Genomic DNA, 22555 nt, shown 5'->3' with positions numbered 1-22555 from the left:
TGTGGATACACACTCACACCCGACATGCACGCCGGCCGTAGCGCACGCCACGCAGCTCCTGTCCCCAACTACCCTGTGGTTAATTACTCAGCGCCTGGCTATTCCTGGTGTGAGAGGGTACCCGAACGTGTCCGATACCTGACGCTGCTATCCCGAAAGAGCACCAAACTCTCACCAAGAAGATGTGCCCCACCCTGTACCCAGCACCAGCAAACGTACCGCCCTCTCTACATCCCACCCCTCGCTCTTCTGACTCCCCTGGAGAGCCAGCTTCCCTCGTTCGCATATTACTGAATCGTCCCAAGACAGGCAGGGATAGAAATACCGCCTGATAGCGACCAGCCACCCCGGGGGCCAGCGACTGGAGCACAATTCACAGCTGTGCGCTTCCTGCTTCAACCTAAAGTGCGCACTGAAGCCAAGATGACCAAGAAGCAGAGAGCTATGGGCTTCGTCCGCTGGCTCTTTCAACCACTGTGCAGTTGCTTTGGAAATGTTGACACCGAGGACTGATTTTCTTGATGTATGGTAAAATAAATGAATTCAAATGTAAACATAATATAAATGTGTAAGATTGTTTAAATGTTCTACCTGTGAACATACATACATATGAATATTGTTTCATTCACAATTTAATGCTCAGGTGTAAATGTAATACTATACATTGTAGTAAAGTTTTTTGTTGTTAATTGTTTCTCCTTTTAATTACAATCTACTTGGTGCAAATCCACATATACTGGCACAGAAAATAGTTTTAACTGCAAAACTATTAATCAATAGTTACCCATATATTAATAAGTTTATAATTAAACTACAGAGAAACAGGCTGTCTAAAACATATGTAGAAAGGGAAGTATGCACAATGTCTACATATTTTCTTTTGCAAGAGGACATATTCAGTAAATATAGTAATACCACAAAGCCAAACAATTAAATTGTAAAAAGTAATGGTTCTATATTCAAAATCTTACTTAAATAACGTTTAACCAGCTGACCAGCTGTGCAAAGACTACAAGACTTTACTCTCAGTAAATGGAATTCATTAAATGGTGGTGTACAAACTGAACATTGCCATTATTCTTGAAAATATTAGTGGAAATATAGGAAATGATTCTGAAATTTTATTCTTGTAAAACAGTGTACAAACTACTACTACTCTTCAGTGTCTGGTTTTAAAAAAGTAGTCTTGGAACTTTTTTTGGGTTTTTTGTATAGAAATAAAACAAGAGGCACAAGAAGAAGAGCAAGAAGAGTAAGAGTATGAGTAAGCAAAAGAGGAAAAAGAAGAAGCAGAGTTAAGTTAAGTCAGGTTGGGATATTCATATAAAATTTAGACTAAAGACTAAATCTGCCTTAGACAGCCCTCATCTGGGAAAATCTTTAATTTCATTTTCATATATGCTGTCTGGAATCCACGGCCACTTGCTCACATCAGATGTGAAGAGGATATTGTGGTCTGATTGGTCTTGTGGGCTCTTGGGTAGTATGATAACAAAATTATACCAAAATAAATTACAGCATAAAATTGGCCCAGAAAATTAGGCAGTCTGATCGCTGAATAAGTACACACAATTATGACTCTGGGCAGACAGTTGATGCCAGCCTTCAGTGCTTGTTTTTGATATTCGGTGCTATGGATATATTTTGTAAGTTTTATAGCCAGCTCTAGCAGTCACATTGCATTGGTTTACAATTTAAAAAGCTGGCTTATTGAGTTTTTTGTTGTAACAGACAGACAGTGAGATACAGTTAATGCCCTCTGTCTCTTCAGTATCACTGCCTAAATTGTTACTTTGAAAGAGCCCTGCTGTGGTTCAGGGGCAGGATCATTTGCAACATGATCATCAAAAGATATCTACATTTATTTTCTACTAAAACTGAGTGAATGCAAAACTGTGCCTGAAAATAAATGTGTAAAGTCCCACAAGGATTTGTATTACCGGGTACAAGCCTACAACTGTGCAATCATGTGAAACATTACAAAACAAGACCTGTGATGAAAAAGCTCTAGTTGCCACTAGCAGGGTGCTGAATCAAATCTGGTGCTGCAGTATTTTGTCAGTGCAGAAGTCAAAACCTCAGCACAGGCCCAGTCTGGACCTACAATTAAATTTTAAAAAAATCAACACATACCCAGTTTGACTTCAGCGTTTTCAGTCAGCAGAACGTTTTGTCCCTTGATGTCACGGTGGATGACATGATGAGCGTGTAGGTGAGCTAATCCCTATAGAAAGACAAGAAAAAAACGACATATTAATATATTACATGCAGTATGCTCGCAACAGCCTTTGCTGAAAATACTTGTTTGAGTTTCCTAATATAGTCTATTTGACACTGAATAGGAATTGTCATGAAAATGCTGTGAAAGGGGGACTGACCCTGAGGATCTCTCGGGAGATATAGGCGATCCAGTCCTCCTTCAGTGTGTTGCCTTTGGTGTTCTTCACCAGATCTGTGATGGAACCGGCACCGCAGAACTCCATCACCAGCTGGAGGAGAGAACAGGTGATAGTGAGAAGACTGTGCACATTTACAGCAACCGTTATTCTGCCAGGTACTGAGGCCTACAAAAGGTGCTACACGCAGCGTTTTACCATTAACAAAACATTATCACATTAATTCACATACAACTACCCTTAAATCACTGAGACATGAAAATTGGAGTCTTAGGATGGGAGACTGGAAGCAATGGGCTGATGGGAAATGTGGTCTTAATACGAAGAAACATGAGCATTAAAATTGTTTTATATAGTAATCATTTTATACAGTATAACTCTTCACCTTGATGCAACGTCCTCATCAATATTTTTCAATAACATTCATTAGAATGTTAGAATGATGTCTGTGCAGAGTTTGACACTAGAAGGATGTTTTCATAGTTTTCACATTCATGTGCTGAAAGTGGAAAGTTTCTCTGAGCTCACTAAACATATGATTTTAAGGGGCCTACGAGCATGATTTATGACATATCAACTAGAGTGGAAGTCAGTCCTGGTCCAGTATGCAACTCGTACAGTGTGATGTAGAAACCACCGGTGCACATCCACTGAGAATGGACTTTACAGTGAAGGAGGAGACATCTCGTGTCCAGCAGGGAAACTTTAGAAATTAACTAAATTGGATATTATTAATATTAATATTCACAGAAGAAGGGTAGGAGTAGATAACTTTTTATGGATTTTAATGAGGAAATTATCCTTTTTTTGCATATCAGACACACATTGTTCAAAGCAGACTGTTTGTATACATGTCTGAATAATAGTTGCAGTACATATATAAATAATTAGCTTTGCATTTTTAATGTGCTCAATTACTGTGTTAAAAACTCTACATCTACTCCTCCATCTTTAAAAAAATCAGAACCTATGAATATGCAAATATTCTTAATTTCAAAACTTCTACTTCACTGAAAATTCCATTCTTAGTGTATGTGTGCTGGAGGCTTCAGGTTTCTACATCACACTCATACATGCAAAAGAAATCATGCTCATACATGCATGTCTTGAATTCAGATTTAACACGAGCACAGAGAATCTTCCCCCTTCAGCAGATAAATGTGAAAACATCCTTCTGGTGTCAAACTAATTCTGCACAGTGGAGCTCGAACATCCAAGTGAAGTTAAAACAAACAAAACACATTTGACTGCAAGGGGACTTTAAATCCAGTGAACTGTGTATGCATCACACGAGAAAACCCTTCTGTATTATTTGCTTTTATCTACAATTTGTTTTGAATAGTTGATTTTGTATAAGAATAACACATATAATCATATGAGCATGACAAATATTCCCCTTAAAGTCAATAAACAAAAATACTGAATCAGGCCTATCTAACGTAGGGCGGTAAAGTGTATTCTGAGGTGGACAAAATTGGGCCAACACAAAGTTTATATTTATAGGGAGTAAAAGAATATAAATAAATCATATTTAGATTTCGATTGCGGACAAGTGGTCTTGATAGAAGTAGAACAATCTGCTGTAATTTGCTGACTAATCCCAAATTGGTTGTGGATTGTGTCTTACATGTTGACCCACGCATACATGCCTTACAAACACACAATCTGGTCTCCTTCAGCAGACAGTCTTCAGTGATGTTCAATGCAGAATATGACACATATACTCTCTCACACACACAAACACAGCGGACAGCGTGAAGCCGTAGCAGTGGGGGCTGTAAGGGGTCGCGGAGACAGCTGTAAAAACAAATACAGGGCTGTGCTGTGAGGTGAGAGTGAGATCTTCCCTCTCTAGGAACAGCAGCGCCGCAGGCTCATAAAACGAGGTAATCCTGCCTTCAACAAACCGAGCAGCTATAAATCTCTCCCGCTGCTCTTCTCCTCCTCCTGTTTTTTTTCCCTCTCTGATTAACTCCCTTTTGTTTCTCATTTTGCTTAATTTGTTTTATTCATTTCCTCTGCACCGTTTCTCTTTTCTTTGATTTGTTGTGTTTTCGTATTGCTCTCTGCTCTCCTGCCTTTTAGGCCAGCAGGGGCTTTAATGTTGGGGAAAAATACGTTTATGTTGTGTTATTGTTTGCAAGCAATAAAGTGTGTGAACAGATGTGCAAACAGTATCTCTGTATACAGACCCAATATAGCCACACCAATCTGGACTTGGAGAGACTGTTGAGTGCCGACCTGTAATCTCTGCAGCCCAAGTCCAGTGACTAACTACAAATAACTTCTAGGTGTTGTATATCGGGAAACACCTAATTAATTCATTCCTGTTTTTTAGAAATCACACAATAAATCTGATCAATGTGACAATCTAAATATCCAAACATCTATTCTTACATAAACCAATAGTCATGTAAATTAAATTAAATTGAACAAACTGTTATTTTAGTAACATTAGTAAATCCATGTAAGGTAATTGTTAGCTTTCAAGTTATCTTGCTAACACTTGCTACCTAAAACATCAAGTAAAATATGCCTTAGCTAGCTAAAGTTTGATGGTTTTGACTGAATGCTTTGGGGCACCGCTAGGACTCATAAGGCTACCAAAACTAAGAACAGAGGGAGTGCAACTTCATTCTCTCTACAGGACATCCTATAGTAGTTTGTTGCTATACCAATAATATTTAAAATCGTAAACATATTATAGTTGTCCTGAACAATCTTCTGGATAGCTCAAAGATCCCCTCCTAACATGTATTAAGACATATATAAAAATTGTCTGCTTGGACCAATAATGTGTGTGCCAAAAAAACTACTACTTACTACCTACTTCACTGTAAAGTCCATTTTCAGTATATTTATCCTATCAAACTTTGTTACGTTAATTTCCCAGCACAAACCAGAAAGAAGATGTTTTGTCCAGGAGCTGGACTTGTTGGTTGCTGCCATTTTTCTATAAATTCTCTTATTTGACTTGATTTTTCTTTGTTTTCTGCAGCTTGTGAATTTTAGAATATAATAAAAAAATAAGAATAAGTCCTGCTCCACTCAAAAATCAGTTTCTCCGACCTCATCGAAAGTCTGATTTTACAAGAATAATTTGTGACATCACAAGTCAGTCCTGGTCCAGTATGCAACTTCTACAAGTATGATGTAGAAACTTGAAGCTACCATATACAAATACACTGGGAATGGACTTTACAGTGAAGTAGGTAGTAAGTAGTAGTACTTTTTTGGCACACACATTATTGTTCCAAGCAGACTGTTTGTATATATGTCTTGATACATGTGGGGGGAACTTTGAGCTATCCAGAAGTTGTGATTGCTCAGGACCTTGTGACAGCTATAATACGTTTTTGGCTAATTTAACTTACTGTCAAGACAGGACATCATTATTAATGGTAGGAATAAACTCACCCATAGCTGGTCGTCGTGGCCTGGAGGACTTTTCTTGATGAAGGCTCCATAGTAGGTTGCTATGTTTCTGTGGTGGGAGTACTTCTTCAGCATGTTAATTTCCAGCTTAATTTCCTCCTCTTCATCCTATGAGAGAGGGAGAGGGAGAGCCATCAGTATGAAGTTAATACATTATTATTGTCTGTCAGATGGTGAGGAAGCAATTATGAACTGATGGACTAGATCAAAACAAACAATACAAGTCTATTTTCTGGTCAGGTTGTTAACAGTGGAGGGAAAATTAGCACCAACACACTGACAGGTTAACAGCAGTTTCAATTGAGTTTTCATGATCAGTTCACCCAGAAAGATTATAGAACTATATTTTTTCTTCAGCTGTTCCGCTTTTATGCTTACTTGTCACATGTCTGCCAGTGAAGTGTTGCTCTCAGTTCTCCTACGAGTCTTTTAAAATCAACATGCATTTATCATTTTTATTGGTTTTACACACTTTGCTTACTCTAGTGAGCTTTAATTCAAGTCAAAACATTCCTACACACAGAGTTTTGGAAATATCAGGTCCCTTTGGCCTGTAGGTGAAAAGGGGGTTTCTGTCCTGCTTATAAATTGCAAACAGTTTCCGTTCAGACATCGAAGAACTCAGACTCAAACTCCAATAAAACATTGAATTATCTGCATCTAATGAAGCTAATAAAAACACATGTCCCCTGTGGACAAAAGCGTAAGTGTTCCACCTCTTCCTTTCATTGATTTTAAGGGGAATCCGACCCAAACTGGCCTAGTGGCAGGCAGAGGATGGTCTTATTTATATATGTAAGCCATATAGAGGCATCTGTATTAAACTGAGACTGTTTCATAACCATTTAAAAACATTGTAACGTTTTATGTTCTTCCACCAGCTCTCAGCTGAGTGGTAAAAACAACAAACATCTTACGGTTCCAACTTGACAAATGGATTTTCTACTTTTCTCTCTTTTTTTTTAAAATAAAAAATGTAAATTTGTATTCCTATGTTCAAATTTTGAACTGTTGAAGATGTTAGAGTTGTACTGTATGCTTTTACAGCACGGCCAGTGTCTTGACAGCTGGATGTCAAGCAGCTCAATAGAAGGAGAGTGGAATTTCCCCTGCTAGCATCTGAAATGGTAACCCTATTAGAGAACACATCCTAATATTTCCATCTCTTCCACTGTGTCTTTGAGGAACCAGCCAATGATTTTCACACTTCCTCTGTATAATGTTTAAATCTTTGGCCTTCCTCCCAGTGGGCCACACTAAGTCATAAAGATGGCAAAGGAAAAACATAAAACAGGTTGTTACATTAACAGAGAAAAGTAATAATTTAAACTCAAAGTCCTAGCAAACAAAGCTACAGCTCTGGAACTTTTCTCCTACGCCGTTTTCAGTCCATCTATTAAAAACATGCTGAAGAGCTGAGCAAGGAAACAAACAACGTCCAAACCATTCTAATAAACGGATATCACACCAAACAAACATGCAGATACACAGCCTGAACCTGAAATGATAACAGAGCCCAACAAACTACCATCTCTCCCTCTCGCACACTCAGGATATTACAGTACAGACTCAGACACGCATACAGACACATAACAAGATCAAGCGATTATTTCTCAATCACTGAGGCACCACTGAGGCTGTGTGACATTTATTTGTGAGTGCTTTGGTTTAGCCGAGCCCGTGCGTCTGATCCCGCAGGCCGACCGGGGCTGACATGACATGACATTTTCACTGTTATTACGACCGGTCGATAAGCAGGAACGTGACAGGCGGCTGTAGCCAGGACTCCTGAGCAAACTGAGCACTGCTGCTGCCTTGTATATCCACAAACCAAATGCTCTGAGGAACTGAGAGATAAACTGTTTGGCTTTTCATATTGAAACTCGTGGCCTTTTGGCATTTTGTAGTACAGATAGTGGCAGCTGCTCATTCACAACTTGTTACACTAGTGCTAGCAGGTTCTATTACAAAATGTGATTAGATTTTGCTTTCTGGTTAGGTAAAGAACCAGTGTGGAGGATTAAGTAGGAGTGTAGGAGAAACTAGGGTGGCTGCAAAAGTCACCAAAAAAATGTGAAAAGCCCTACTGTAGAAACATAGCAGTTCAATATGGCGGACTCCACCAGACCTGCTCCCTTAGTAGATAAAAACAGCTTAATTTAAGGTAACAAAAAGACTAATGATAACTACCTATGAATAGAATATTCAGTTTCTGCCAATAGATCCTCCCAAATGTTACACACTGGACCTTTAAGACTAAAAGTCATTCTAGCAGCTAGTGAGACCATACACTGAGATCAGAGCTCTGAACTAAATGCTAACATGCTCACAGAGACAAGCCTAACATGCTGGTGCTAAGCCTGTCATTTACCCTTATTACAGTCTTAGTTTAGTGTGCTAATATGTTAATATTTGCTATTTAGCAATAAAGTGCATAGCTTTGCAGGTATTTGGTCATAAACCAAAGCATTGGACAAATTAAAATGTTAACCTGGGGCTAGAAGAAAAGTCAGATGACTCATTACAATTTGTCCTGAGGGAGACGTGAATGTCTGAACTAAAAATTCAGGGCAATTCATTCAAGAAACATTTTACATTTTATTAAAAACCACAAAAGTCAGCCTCATATGGTGGGTTGAGATATTTGTGTCTGGACCACAGTGGTGGACCAACTGCCCAATAGACAGACAGACAGCCAGACATGCCGCAAGCATGGCTATAAAAATCTTCATATAATCTATAACCAGCAATTTCATTACACATTAGTAAGTGCAATAGGCTTTGGGGGTCTAACAGCTAAAATGGTGGTCAAGTAAAATGCCAACTGATAATTAAACTTATAAATTTGTCTGAATTTGAAAACACTGGTTTGAAAGGAGACCTGGTCTGTAACCCTCTGGAGTTAAAGACAAGTGATCCATCTTTGTTGAGGTGTTACACACAACTGTCAACCACCATAGCTGTTGAGCATTCATTCACACCCACAAGTGTCATACGCCCTTTCTTTAGTCGTCAATCAACAAACAGCACCAGCAGCAGACACATGTACTATAAGAGAAAACAGAAAGCAGCGAAACAAAAGAAATTCCAAAAACTGCTGTTTACTAAGCCAATCTTTAGAAAAATCACAAGCAGAGCTCAACCCACTGTTTTAGCTGGTTTTTCCTGATAAGGAAATACTGTATCATGTAACGGGACAAAAACAGTTATATAACATTGTTACAAGAGAATTCAAAGTGGATGGTATCAAACTGTAGAACGTTAAGTTATATAAGAGCAGTCTAAGAGGCACATTAGCTACTGCTGTTAATGCAACTGTAATAAATATTTCTTCATACTGGTGAGTTGGTGCTGCTTGACAACTGCCAAGACATTATCCAGCCTTTATATTTATCACCACAGGTAGCAACCTCATTCTGTAGGAGCTGGAAAAGATTGATGTTAAATGTTGGTGCTAGCAGAAATTAAAACACACATCTTATCGAGCACTGCAGCTGCAGGAGCAGAAGATGACAGGCAGCCAGCGGCTCCGTTGACATTTCTGAGACTGGTCCAGAGCTTAAAGGGCGATTCAGCCAAACTTTAGCATTTAAAGATGAAAGAAATCACTGTCAACTTCTGCATGTCTATAAAAAACAAATAACCTGCAGCTCAGTTTCACTATCTCTAAAACACAGAACACCCAGTAAACCTGATGTTTGGTCAACTGACAACTAAACTTATCTACGATTATTTAAACAGCAGCAATTTTTATGCTGTCAGTCATCTGGAGAGTATTTGCAAATGGTGGGGGTGTCACTTTGGAACAAAACTCTTCATATGTTCTTGTTGGATTTTACCACTAACTATTTTTTGTACTTTAAGCTGTTATTATTGTGGCTAAAGTTAAACCAAGCTTGTTTTCTAATAGGATGTTAAAGTAAGCAGCAGGTTTTTCAGGAGAGGAAAAGACTTTTTGTACACCACAAAAAAGATGTTTGCCTGTTATTTATTTTTGCTTTAATCATCTGAGGCCGTTTAAAGAGTTCAACAGGAGTTTTGTCTGTCTCTAAAGATGATGGGGTCAGTCGGTCAGAAAGCCAGTCAGCCAATCCCTTGAGTCAAAGTCAGTCAGCCAGCCAGTTGGTTACTGCTTCAGCCAGGCAGCCAGTCATTTAACCAGGCAGTTAGCCAACCAGTGACTCAGGAAGCCAACAAACCAGACTTCTAGCCAGCCAGTCCTTCTGTTAATCCACTCATCAGCAGCAGACCATCAGTCATCAAGCCATCAAGCCATTTGCCCAGCAGGTGAGCCAGCCAACCTTTTCGGTCAACCAGTCAGTAGGTTATATATAGCACAGTTATACGGTATTTAATCAATAACTTGGGGGGGGTCAACAAGACCTTACAAGATGCTAAAAGATGTACTGAAAGTCAACCCACAGTACAAACTGTACCTTCTGTGGTCAACAGAACATCCCATCGCCCACAAACTGTCAGTCATGTGAACGTTTTTGGAACAAGTCAGCATAATTACAGATGCCGAGGACATACTGGATGAGGAGAAACACAGCAGGAACGTTCTTACACATTATTCACCATGGGACATGAACAAAGGTTGAAAATAACAGCTTGAAGAGGGGAGGAATCAACTCAATTGACAAAACATAAGAATGGTTACATTCTTTTATGTTTGGGGCAGCACAGATGGTCTGGCCTTGCAATAAAACATACAGACTTGTGGTGCACGGAAAAGAGAAAAAGGAGTGTGAAAAGGTGACTTCTAGTGCATGCGGTGTGCTGACAGCCAGCCAAGAAAACAAAGTGATGTCATCCATCTCAAATCACTGGAGAGAAAGAGCCATATGCTGGGCTGTGGACAGTATTGTGACACTGGATTAGAGAGAGCAGCAGAAACCTAAAAAAAAAATGGGCCCAGTAGGCACTTTACCGTGGTGAAAAAAAAAGAGCCTGGGTAGAAAGAAGTCGCTGTCTGGCCTCTTCTAGCAAGTTGGTGAGACTGACTTTACTTGACAAATCCAAAATGTGACTTTTTTGATAGCTTACTTTAAAAAAACATTTCCACATTTTTGGAAATTTTTATCATTCAAATGCATTCATGTTGATGTATGTCTAAAAAACAAACAAATACAATATAGGATTAAATCATCAAAACTATGATTTAAATCAGGAAAGATCTGGAAGGAAATATCCAGATAGGGTTAAAACTGATGATTATTCCACATTTGTGGATTTATTTATTTATACAAAATGGTGAAAAATGCTCATCACAATTTATCAGAGCCCAAAGTGACGTGTATTGTCATGTGCAGCCAACAGCCCACAACTCAAACAAAAGAAAAGCAGAATATCAGCACATTTGAGAAGCTGGAACCATAGAACATTCTGTCATAAACGACTTGAACAATTAAAAATGGACTTTTGAAATTACTGTTCTGTCCTATGACCACACAAACTGCTTTGGCACAAGTGTCTGACCCAGCGGTTCTGGACAATTTTTCTGGACAGTTTGCCATGCTTAAACTGTCAGAAAGCATAATTTGGATTCAACAGAGACAACACAGAGGTACACACACACACATGATTTCAACAGAGACAACACAGAGGTACACAACAACACACACACACACACACACACCACACACACACACACACACACACACACACCTAAACAGAGCAATGTGTGTGAGATGGATGGAGAAGAGGCGGGCAGAAAGTGACCTGGATGTCAGGATACAGCTGCTTCGACAAGGAGACAGTGACATCATCCTCTCTCTTTCTCTGCCATGTGTCCACTATGTCTCTCCTCTCCATCTTGTTTGTGCACTATTGTGTCTATTTATTTTGGACACTCACTGTGTCGATCGCTCTTGTCCTTGACTTTAATCTCATGTCCATGTATCCCATCATTACCACACCTTACTTCTCTCTCCTTCACTGTCTCTCTTTCCCTGAACTATATATCCACAGTCAGCCGCTTTAAAACAAGGCGTCCTGAAGCTACTCATTATCATTCCTGGGCATGAAATGGTGGGGAGACTCGGTGGCGGCCATATTGCTGCTAAAGTACTACAGCACACAAAGTGAGTGGAGCTAACAGAACCGCGACCCCGGGGGAGCGGACAGCCGCAAGATGGAAGCATAATGGAAAATGGAAGCTGAGTAGGAGGGAGGCTTTGGCTTCGACAAAGGCCAAGAGAGGTCGACGTGTCTTTAACAGGCAACCAGGAACCTGGAGGGACAGGGGCTTCAGGGATTATTCTAAACAATCGCTACATTCCTGTTATATCTGAAGAAGAAGCCTCATGTGTTTTACTGTTTTTAAGCTGATAGTATTATTGTGATTGATATCTCTCAACACGATCTTTCTCTAAGCATTTCACATTTCTGACTTGTTGAATCAGACTTTGCTCTATCGAAATTGCTTTTTCTGGACATGCACAGGACACTTCTGCAACGGGTCTGCCTGCTGTTTATGTGCTATTCTCAAGTCAAAAGGTCACTTTTAGTCAGAAATGTAATGGGAATCAATAGTGTTCATTTTCAAAAAGCTTTCCAATTACTCCCTACAAGCCCTACAGCTACTGTTCAAATTGATGCTCTCAGTGTTTTTGTGAAAAAGCTAGTTAAATATAAATTTTTGAGAAAAACGATTGAAAGATGGATAATTGCTGAGGTGCTGAAGTTTGTTTTTGAAGTCTGGGAAGTGTTTTTTTTTTTTTTTTCCCCCAATTTAAATGTAGTAATACATCATCATCGTTATTACAATACATCCTAAGTGGAACGTGAATGTCTGTACCAATTTTGTGCCGATCCATGTAGCCGTGTAGATAGTTCTAGATCTACATATTTCACTGCGTAAGTGAAATCTTTGACCTGTTGCTGGCACTAGAAGTGGCCTGAAAAGTCATCAGGATTGTGTGGAGGGCGTTGAATATCTGGATCACATTTTAATGGCAATTCATCCACTGTTGACTCTGGACCAAGCAACTGAGTGACATTGCAATTTTTGCAACCTACTGCGGCCAAAACATTGTTAAAGAGAATCAGACCTTGGGAGGATGGAGGCCCACAATACAGATACAGACACCAGATACAGCCATTGTTCTATACACATTTGTTTTGACATGTCTGTAGAGTTTTAGGAGATTTTCCTTTTATTCTTCAAGACGAACATACCAATTCCGTGCCTTCAACACCTTCACACTTTTCTCTTTCACACCTTCTGAATGAACAGGGAGCGGTGGGAGGTGACACAGAGTTGACTTGCTCTAATGTGTATACTTTGTTTCATGTGTGGAACTTACAGAATCAGAAACAGCAAGTGAGAAACTATGGCAAGAAAAGCAATTCATTCCCCGGGGGAACAGAAAGGTAGAGACAAAGATGCTTGCTGGGGAGTTTTTCCACTAATCAAGATCGATTTTCTCCTATTGAATCCCACTGGATTACATCAAGTCAGCAGCTGCAGTGTGACTTCGAATGCAGAGCTGCTGCAGCTCCATTTCTCTCCATTTCTCTCCATTTCTCTCCTTTTCCTTGCAGTTTCCTCTCAGTGATGACGATGACTTCACTCTCTATGCCTGTTCTCTTACTGTCTCATTCGTTCCCTACAGAAAACAGAGGTGGCGACAGGAAGAAAGATGGCGATGGGTGGAAACGAGAGGAATACAAAAAGGGTACGTGCCAAAAAAAGAGAAGAGAATGGGAGAATGGATGAATGCAACAAAACAAAAAGAGCATAGAATGGAGGGAGGGAATGGATGGACTAGGAGAAGAGAGGTGGCCAACACATTTGAGCGACGAGGAGAGAAGCAGCGGCAGCCCCTCCCATAATCCCACTGCACTTCAGCTGAACCTTCTCAAAGGATGAGGAAATGTATTCTCCTTATCTGAGCTCTCTCTCTCTCTCTGAGCTCCGTCTTTCTTGTCTGAGGTTTCACTCGGTTCCTGCCCTTCCATTTTCTTCTCTTACCACCCTGATAGAGATACTTAACTAAAATTAATACCCTGTAAGGAAAATAGGAAACTTCGATATAGTACTAAGAGTACATTACTCATCAGCCACTCACACCACAGACACAATGCAGTATTTCTAATCTAATCCATCATGTAGCAGTCCTTCAGGAGCAAACATCACACTTTTGAAAATATTCAAGCAGGGTTGTTCAGTTAGCTCAACACACCACATTCACATTTGGTTTGGTATCAGATGTTAATTAGAAAGACAGGAGAGAGAAACGCTCCTTCAGAGGAAACTTTAAGTGTTTATAGCAAAGATAATGACAAATATCAATGGGCAAAGTAACAAAAACCTTAACCATAAAGAGTTGTTGTGCATAAATAAGGTAGAAAAAACATTAGTGGTGTTTTGATATGTTTACATAAAGAAAGACACCAAACAGATTGCTGATGTATAGAATATTCTAAACGTTGCTTAAATCATTAACCAACAAAGACGGATAATTCCATAAATGTAGTTTATCACCTGAAATATCCAACAAAGCACACAGACGCAAAGTGCTTACTGTCACAAACACCAGCAATTAGACCCGTCCCCTGAAATGAGCCTCAGAAAAACATCTAAGCAGCAACTCTACAACAAAGACAAATAGTCACTAAAGCCGGATGGATGCTTCTGCAAAGATGCATGTAAAGGTGTCTGCAAACCTACACACAGAAGGGTGTTATGGATTAGGGGTCAACCAATGTGTTTTAGGGTTGATTCAGATACTTATTATTAGTAACCAAGGAAACCGATAACTGACATTTGGAACCAATATATATATTTGCAGTAAAAATGAAAATCTTAGTGTCAAAATTTTGAATTAAGTGTGTAACTAAGTTTACTAACTAAATTTACTCAGGGAATGTACTTAAGTGCAATTTGTACTTTTCTTTGTATAAGTACTTCCATTTCCCTGTCTGCGCCAAGTGTTTATAGGCCATTACTCGTGACGTGTAACCAATCAGATAAGGGCGTGACTACAGACAGCCAAAGTAGTGCATTTTTAAATTCATTTATTTTATCGGATTAGATAATCAGAAAAATGCTGAATATGGGATCTATTCCTATTATGGGTAAGGCCACGTTCATACCGACCTGAGCCCTGCGTGAAAAAACAAAGCCCTCTCATTCATTTGATGGAAGCCGGTCTGAACTGAGCTGCTTTTCTACAGGCTGTTTCCAGTCTGATCCTCCACTAACTGCAGGTCACAAGGGAGCAGATGGACACACCTCCCAAATCTCAACAAAGCATTGTGCTGACCTGCGCATCAAACACGCTGATTGGTTGATTCAACTCTTACTAGAAGTATACAATATACAAGTACAACTACTTAAAATTAATCTATTATAAGCTCAACAGAAGTATGTAATTGATTATATCGTGATCGCTTGCATATATCAATTTATAGTGATATGAAAACAGTGGTGGTAAAATATAAAGCCCAGCCCTACACACTGTATTTCACTCGTCATCGTCTTCTTTAAAGTGTCTCTCTCTCCCACTCTGTATATGGAACAGGAAGTGGTATGTGGGTCAGAGCACATATCCCGAGATGTGCACAGGGAGTAGAGAGTGGACACACACACATCACCACACACACACACACACACACACACACACACACACACACACACACACGAACGAAGGGAGATGTATATCTGTGTTCTTTTGCATGACACATAAGTGTGTGACAGCTCCTGTGGTTCCCTTCATAGATCCCACACAAGTAAATGTTACATGGGCTTAGTGTGTGTGTGTGTGTGTGTGTCGCTGTGTTGGTGTGGTGTGTGTGTATACATGTGAAAAGTGTATCCAATGCAAACAACTTCCTCTGCTCAACTGTCAGTCTTGGCAAGCATCCAGACAAATTCGGAGTGTTTACTTTAGAAAACGGCTGAACCGCGTGGAAAAGGACCACTCGAAACATTTTGGAGGGGTAAAAGAAATGAACCGCCGGGTCTTGAATATTCCCCACATGTGTATTTCTCTTCAGTCATTGAGCTCGTATGAATTCATAAACATATTCCTGATCCTTTTTCATGTCCTCTCTTTAATCTCCACAGTTGGAAATGGAAATGTGTGCCTGTAGGCCACAGTACACTCCCAAACTCTGCTTTCTCAATATTTCACCATGAACTAGATTAACTTGACTTCCAAACTGTATCTGGTTACCTGCCACAGTGGCAGCTTAAGTACATTCACTAATCAAAAATAAATCATGGAGGATGCAGCTATAACCACAATTACTGAATTTCTTCAAATTTAACACCTAAACTTTTCTGTTGTATATTCAGTGAAGGAGGGAAAGCCTTTAAAACGGCTATAATTAATATTCCATTAGCAATGGATCACGCCGCTTCATGCATATAGAAGGGGTCACTCATAGTGATGAACACATTAAGAATTATCACTCAACTCTGCTGTTCCCCTCAGCTCTAAGGAACCTTTTAAAGTTTAAGCTCTGCAAATGTACAGTTTGGGTTCACCATCACCGTTCTAAGTGTTCCTAAGTGTGTTCAGTGAAAAAAAAAGCTCTAAAAACCCACTGTATGCTACCTGTCCACCACCAAATCACAGATATCGGGAACACAGTGAAGCCTGTAGCAGCTAAAGGGCAAGAAATTCCCCTCAGGTCTTGGAGAGCAAAAACCAATAGAGCGAATATAGTGTGCTCCCATTTACCAGGTGGACAGAAACACAACTGCAACTGAAATCTAAGTATGCTCCGTATCTGCCAGATGTCTAAATAGGCAACTGTTTACTAAAGTTTGTCAACTTAAAAAGTGATGATATGCCAATGTTGAGTTCACAGCTTGTTTCCACTGCTTCCAGGTGGCCAAAAAAAGGATATCGCAGTTCACTAAAACCTCCCACTGAAATCCCGACAGATGAAATGAAACTGTTCAAATTCTTATGATTCTAAGATAAGTTAGTCTCTTTTCTTTACAGGCCTAGCTGTAAAAAGTCAGCTTTGAATCAAATGGTTTCTTTTTTTTTGTCCATTCTTCGACAAGAACAAAATATTAATTGTTCACCGATGGATTGATCTCCCTGACTGACTGGAACTGCTGTGGTCATTCTTTCCTTCAGGAGTGTGACAGACTGCAGCCACAGGAAAACCATGAGGGGTGTAAAAAAGGGCAGAAGACTGCAGAGGCGGCAAATATTCCATAGTGTAAAAATAAAATGCTGCCTGGGGAAGAATACAAAACACTGTTCAATATATGCTGCCATCCCATTCAAAGGGTGGTTGTTTTTTTAAATAGAAGTGTTTTTCTTAGTCTTAGTCTCCATAGAATAACATATGGTTCCTTAAGGTGGGTTACGCTTAAGAGTCAAACAATAGCACTGAACCATTATGCTCTGCTATAGTGCCACTTACAAAATGCATCAATCACTTGCATGCAATATACACAATACGCATGTGATTGAACCACTATGTTACAGCTTCTGAAGGGAACCATGCCTCAGAAGCAACAAGAACAGTGGGACCTGCATTTGTATGTATCACTAATTAAAAAAAAACATACATATTTTCTCCTATGAAGACGATAAAACATATGTCTTGCTTTTATTTTGGCCATTTTTGGCAGTCATTTAAAAGCTTCAGGTGCACCACCACCTCCTTCTTGAGCCGACCATGATTTGCATGTAGCCTGGGAAAACCCAGACAGACTGTATTTGTGACGTGGCCAACAGAGACACATATTAGTGATGCGTATGAGTGTAAATTAAAGTGTCAACTGGATTTTATCAGGGAAAGAAACACTTGAAATAACAAGTGTAAATGGGGCCTTACATACCCTGTCCTAAAGATGGGACTTTGGGTGAAGTATTATGGTTTTTAGAGATACAGCTAAAACCAGCAGGGTCCTAAAAGACAGACAGTACAATCCTCTTCAGTAGAACGGTTGACCCAGATTAAAGGATTTTATGTGACAGCCTTGATGATACACTCATTGCTCTTTAAGGCGTCTGGGCAGTAAATGGTCAAGCAACCTCAAATGTGTGTTTGTGAATATTTTTCCTATTGTCTCATTTAGCCATTTATTCAACGATGAGTAACATGAAAGGCAAAAAGCACTCACTACCACCACCATAGCAAGATGAAGTTTTATAAGATTACCTGGACATTTCTGTGTGTATACACACAAACAAACAAGCCTCCAATTACTCAGCCTTTTTGGTCCTTACTCAGCTTTGTGGAACTTGGAAAGCATGCGCCCATGGGCTTGAAAACATGCTGCACCCACAAACAGACAAACACCAGGCTTCAATCTTTAACACTGAACTGCCCTCAGGAAATTGAAAATCTGTTGGGCTTCAAACATAAACTTAGGTTTATTCAATAAAGTAAAAAATGGGGTTGGAAGCCGTGTGATTATAAGCCTGAAAATTAGGACTATTTCTGGAGAGAAAATATTGACATGAGGGTGCCGAAGCAGGGAAAAGGGGGAGGGGAGTCAGAGAAACTGTTTGTTTTGGTGTTAACTGTTATACTGAACGCTTGAGTGAAGAATTAGCACCGATTAAGGCCGACAGATGCAATGAAACTAAATTTGGGATGAGTTCCAAATCTGCAAAAACTGGATTTTGTGTCTGTTATGGTGAGTTTGGTAACTGCTACAGCCGCTGTATTAGTCTCACCTCATGCATTTTTAATGCATTTATCCCATATTACTACTGCTTCAATTCTCTCTTCAAACTGGAAATATTTCAATATAGCTGTGTAAAACCAAACTGTAACATCTCTCAAACATCCGAGTCAACAAAAGAACCAGTTTGCTTCATCAAACACTACTACTAGCAAAAAACGACACAGAAAAGACGACTAAGATTTAAAATTTTCTACAGAATTCAACAATCCTTCAACTGTACAGCAGCAGTTTAGCCATCATGCAGTTAAAAAAGATTCTTCTACACTGACAACAATAAATTATATTCCATCCACCTGTTTTTATGCGCATTTTAAATGTGTAAAAAAAAAAAAAAAAACTTGAAAGGAAACGCTGAAAATAAAAATAAAAAACTACTAATAGTACAGTTTGGTTGTAAACCTGGCTAATGAAAATATTAAAAGTATATATGTTGAATTGTGTTGACTGACCTCGGTGACATCCATGACTTTGATGGCCGCCAGTTGTCCTGTCTTGACATGTCGACCCTGGAGAGAAAAACAGAAGAGAGGACAGATAAGGTTAAAGTAAACTTTGCTTGTCTCCATGTAGCATTCACAGCATCATAGTAATTTACCAATCTATGTGACTATTGTTCAAGTATGAACAGCTGAATTATAGCACAATTAAGAGCACAATATGACAATGACAATGGTATTTTTCTTTTTTTAGTGTTGGTGAAAAAAGCTACAAAGTGACCAATTTACAGCACAGACAAGCGAATGGCTGTGCAAATTGTTGGTACGAATCAAAAAGGTTTCCAGACAGTAGTTTCATAGGCCGAGTAAACATTCCGGGTGATTCAGTTGGTCATCAAAACAAAATCCACATTCATAACAAGTAATTTGCCTCTACAATAGCACAGACAATCACAGGCGATAGTCCAAACCTTTAGCATTCCATAACGGACTGAACACAGTGTTCAATGTGGACTGGTGCAAGGAATCAAAATACAGCTCTCGTCTTTTACAGGCACAGAGTGAACATTCAAAATCCAACTTAATGAGAAAGGTTTCTCCTAAAGATAAATGATGTGAAGGTCTGAAACAAGGGTCGGTAATAATTCAAACAGTAAGCTACATGTGTATCTGTAGCCTGCAGATGTGCAATACTGTATCCATAATAAATTCATTATTCATTCAAATCTTTTTAATTTTAGAATAAACTGTGACCAAGCAGAATAGCCCCATTCTTGAGGCACTTATATTGATGAATTAAACCCCAAAAATCTGAGGGAAAACGTGAAGAGGCTCTAAGTTAGCCTCTAAATGAGCTAGAGATAAGCTATATGCTAACAGTAGATTTGTGTGAGGGAAGCTAGTTAGCGTGCAGCCATTTTGTTTGTATAAAAATTAAATTCATTCATGATGTTTTATGTTTTTTGTTTTGTGTAAACCCGCCAAAAACCACTTAAAGTTGGAAAGAGTATGCCACAAAGGGTTCTGATATTGAAAATATCTAGGGGCTACAAGGGGCCTTAAGCTAATTATCAACCTATTGTGTCCGGAGTTAACCACCATTCAGCCATATTTAATCTAGTACCCTAGTAATACTTCTTTATACTACACCTCCTGACAAAAATAATAACCAAGTATAGGTTCAAAAAATATTGAATTTATTCACTCACTTCCTGAAAGCAAGTCTACCTGCAGATTAGCATTAGCGCCTTAGCACTGTGCCAAAATAAAAAGGGAGACTGAAATGAATTTAACTACGAACGTAATCTCAACAAATATTGTGAAAATGTGCTATAAAAAACCCTAACAATAGCAACTAACAACTTGTTTTGGCAGAACTGCTGAAATGCCATATTAGCTTCGGCTGAACTACAGAATGCATTAATGTGCAGAACAAGGATTGTTGAGTTTCATTGACAATTGAGCTTAATGGGCTCAAATGGTCAGTATGGAAAGAAGAACTACTGCAGCCAGCAACCCTCCAAAATACTTCACAATTACAGAACTGTTGTTAAGTAAACATTGCAAAAGGAGAAAAGCATCCAGGAGGATTTAATTTGCCCACAATAGATGCCTTGTGCTAACACTACCAACCCCACAGCTATACTATAGTTGTTACAGTCCACTCTCAGGGTTTATGTTTTACAAACACCAGTCAGACAAAACAGCTTGAACCAACTAGAAAGGAACAGTACACCTTTTGAACACAGTAACAATGGACAGAGACCCTGCTGCTAAAGTCCAGTCTCACTCCAAAACTTGTCCAAAGTGGTTCAGTTACTTCTGTGGGTTAACAACATTAGCTCAAATGCTTTTGCAGATGGAAAAACTGGGGCAGAGAAAAAGTGCGAGTGTAAGTCTGTGCAATCCTTTATGTCTGCATCATGTTTGTAGCCCTACATGTATGTCCACGCATGTGTGTCTGAACTGCCACATGATCAGGTTTCCTTTGAGTGAAACAGGACTGCGACACCTGAGCCACCGCCCCCCCCCCGGTCCTGAATGATTTGGCGCAGTCCACAGTTTGAGTGATGAGGGATTAACCCATTTTGGTTTAGCCAAAGGGGACGTGTGTGTGTGGAGGCAGGGTTGTCGTAAAAAGGTCAAAGCCGATTGAGAGCGCAAACTACAAAGGTGACAAGGAAGCAAATCTCTGCTGGTGTCTAACTGTGGGAACTACGGTATGGGAATGGAAAGGTGAATGAGGACAAAATGAACCAAACTCAAGACAAAACTCATGACACATTGAGCAGACAGAGAGTTAAAGAAACAGTAAAGCTTATGGGAGAGGACGTGTGACTTTTTTCATAATGTTTTGTTGAAATCTAAATCTGGCAAGGGGAGAGAGAGTGTAGACAGCCTACTGGGTGAATCTGGAAAATAGCAATTACAAAACAACGTGTAGGTGGGCTGAACTACATCAGAACCACATCATATGAAAAAACAAAGGGAAAGGCGGGCTGACCATTGAGGGAGAGGACAAACTAGAGCGAAGGGGAGAGGAAGGGAAAGATAAACAGAACAGTTTCAGTGCAGAGAGAAGACTGAAAATAACTAGGGACAATAACAGTGGATCTAGATGGGTGACTAAAAAATGCCTGAAGAATGCCTAAAACTGAGTTTGGTGTCAAATGTTGAACACACGTGAATTAATTTAAGGATCTTTTATGGTGGCATTTTAGAAGTGATGGGCTTACGTTCAATGATTGAATTCTAATGCCACCTTTTGATATTTCTATTCAAGGCTTTACTAATGTGACACAATGTAATGTTTGTGAGTTAAAGTATCTTCATTTGGGGGCTTTTCCAAGCAAATATTGATATATGTGATTGTTTGTGATTCCTTTAAGCACATATTTCTGCCACTCTTTAAAGTCGCCATGCTATGCTCTTGCCATGCCATGAATAGTTCTCTACTTCCACCCCTGCATGGGAAAGCCATTTTAAAGACTTAAAGAACATAGAGGCATATTACCACAACCACCAACTACCAACTTGGATAAAACCCAAAATTAAACAGAAAGACACAATTCTACAACTGGAAAGTTGGTCATCCTTGAATGGTGGAGTGTTAATGGGGATGTAGTGGTCTAGTGTGTGTATGTGTGTGTGTGTGTTAAGTGTGTGGCGTCTCTGTGCTTTTCAGCCACAGCAGGCCGGCCTCCATCAGACTCCATTAAACTCTAGTATCCATCTTACTGTAGCACTGCTGAGTCATCGTTTCCAACTCACGACACATGCATACAGAAGGTATTTCTGATGTACTAATGCACACAACCTTCCCAGCGCTACTGAATGCACCCCCCGCTTACATTTTCACACACAAAGAATTATATGAACCCCGACATTTCCCTCGGTTTACTGCCTCTTCAGTCTGATCTCACTATCTCAATTTGAGAATTTGCATTTCTTTTTCCCCGCTGACCACAGGCCTGTTTAACAATTTGCAGCCTCAAGAGAACAAGAAACAGGAGTGTGTGTGTGGTACCAGCATATTTCAGCTGACTCTGCAGTTTTGTTCAGGCTCAAGAATGTGTGTTGACAAGGTTTATTCATAAACCCACAGACACAGACACACACAC

At 39.6% G+C, this 22555-nt stretch overlaps 1 protein-coding gene across 3 annotated transcripts in view; it reads right to left on the bottom strand.

The window, feature by feature from the left end:
• The window catches only part of LOC118339363 (probable JmjC domain-containing histone demethylation protein 2C), a gene marked incomplete at both ends in the record, with an annotated part of 43082 nt that extends 24078 nt beyond the window's left edge, over positions 1-19004 (bottom strand). For all 3 annotated transcript variants that reach the window (XM_035676953.1, XM_035676954.1, XM_035676956.1), the window contains 4 exon segments: positions 2134-2224; positions 2379-2489; positions 5814-5939; positions 18948-19004. In XM_035676953.1, the coding sequence (XP_035532846.1) occupies positions 2134-2224; positions 2379-2489; positions 5814-5939; positions 18948-19004 (385 nt within the window).
• Between the last annotated feature and the right edge of the window lie 3551 nt (positions 19005-22555).

The sequence above is a fragment of the Morone saxatilis genome, unplaced genomic scaffold (assembly GCF_004916995.1).
Source record: "Morone saxatilis isolate NCDOM2014 unplaced genomic scaffold, NCSU_SB_2.0 Contig5, whole genome shotgun sequence".
In the NCBI taxonomy this organism is placed as follows: Eukaryota; Metazoa; Chordata; class Actinopteri; family Moronidae; genus Morone; species Morone saxatilis.
The sequence above is the reverse complement of the archived record's forward strand: the minus strand, read 5'-3'. Positions and strand labels throughout refer to the sequence as shown.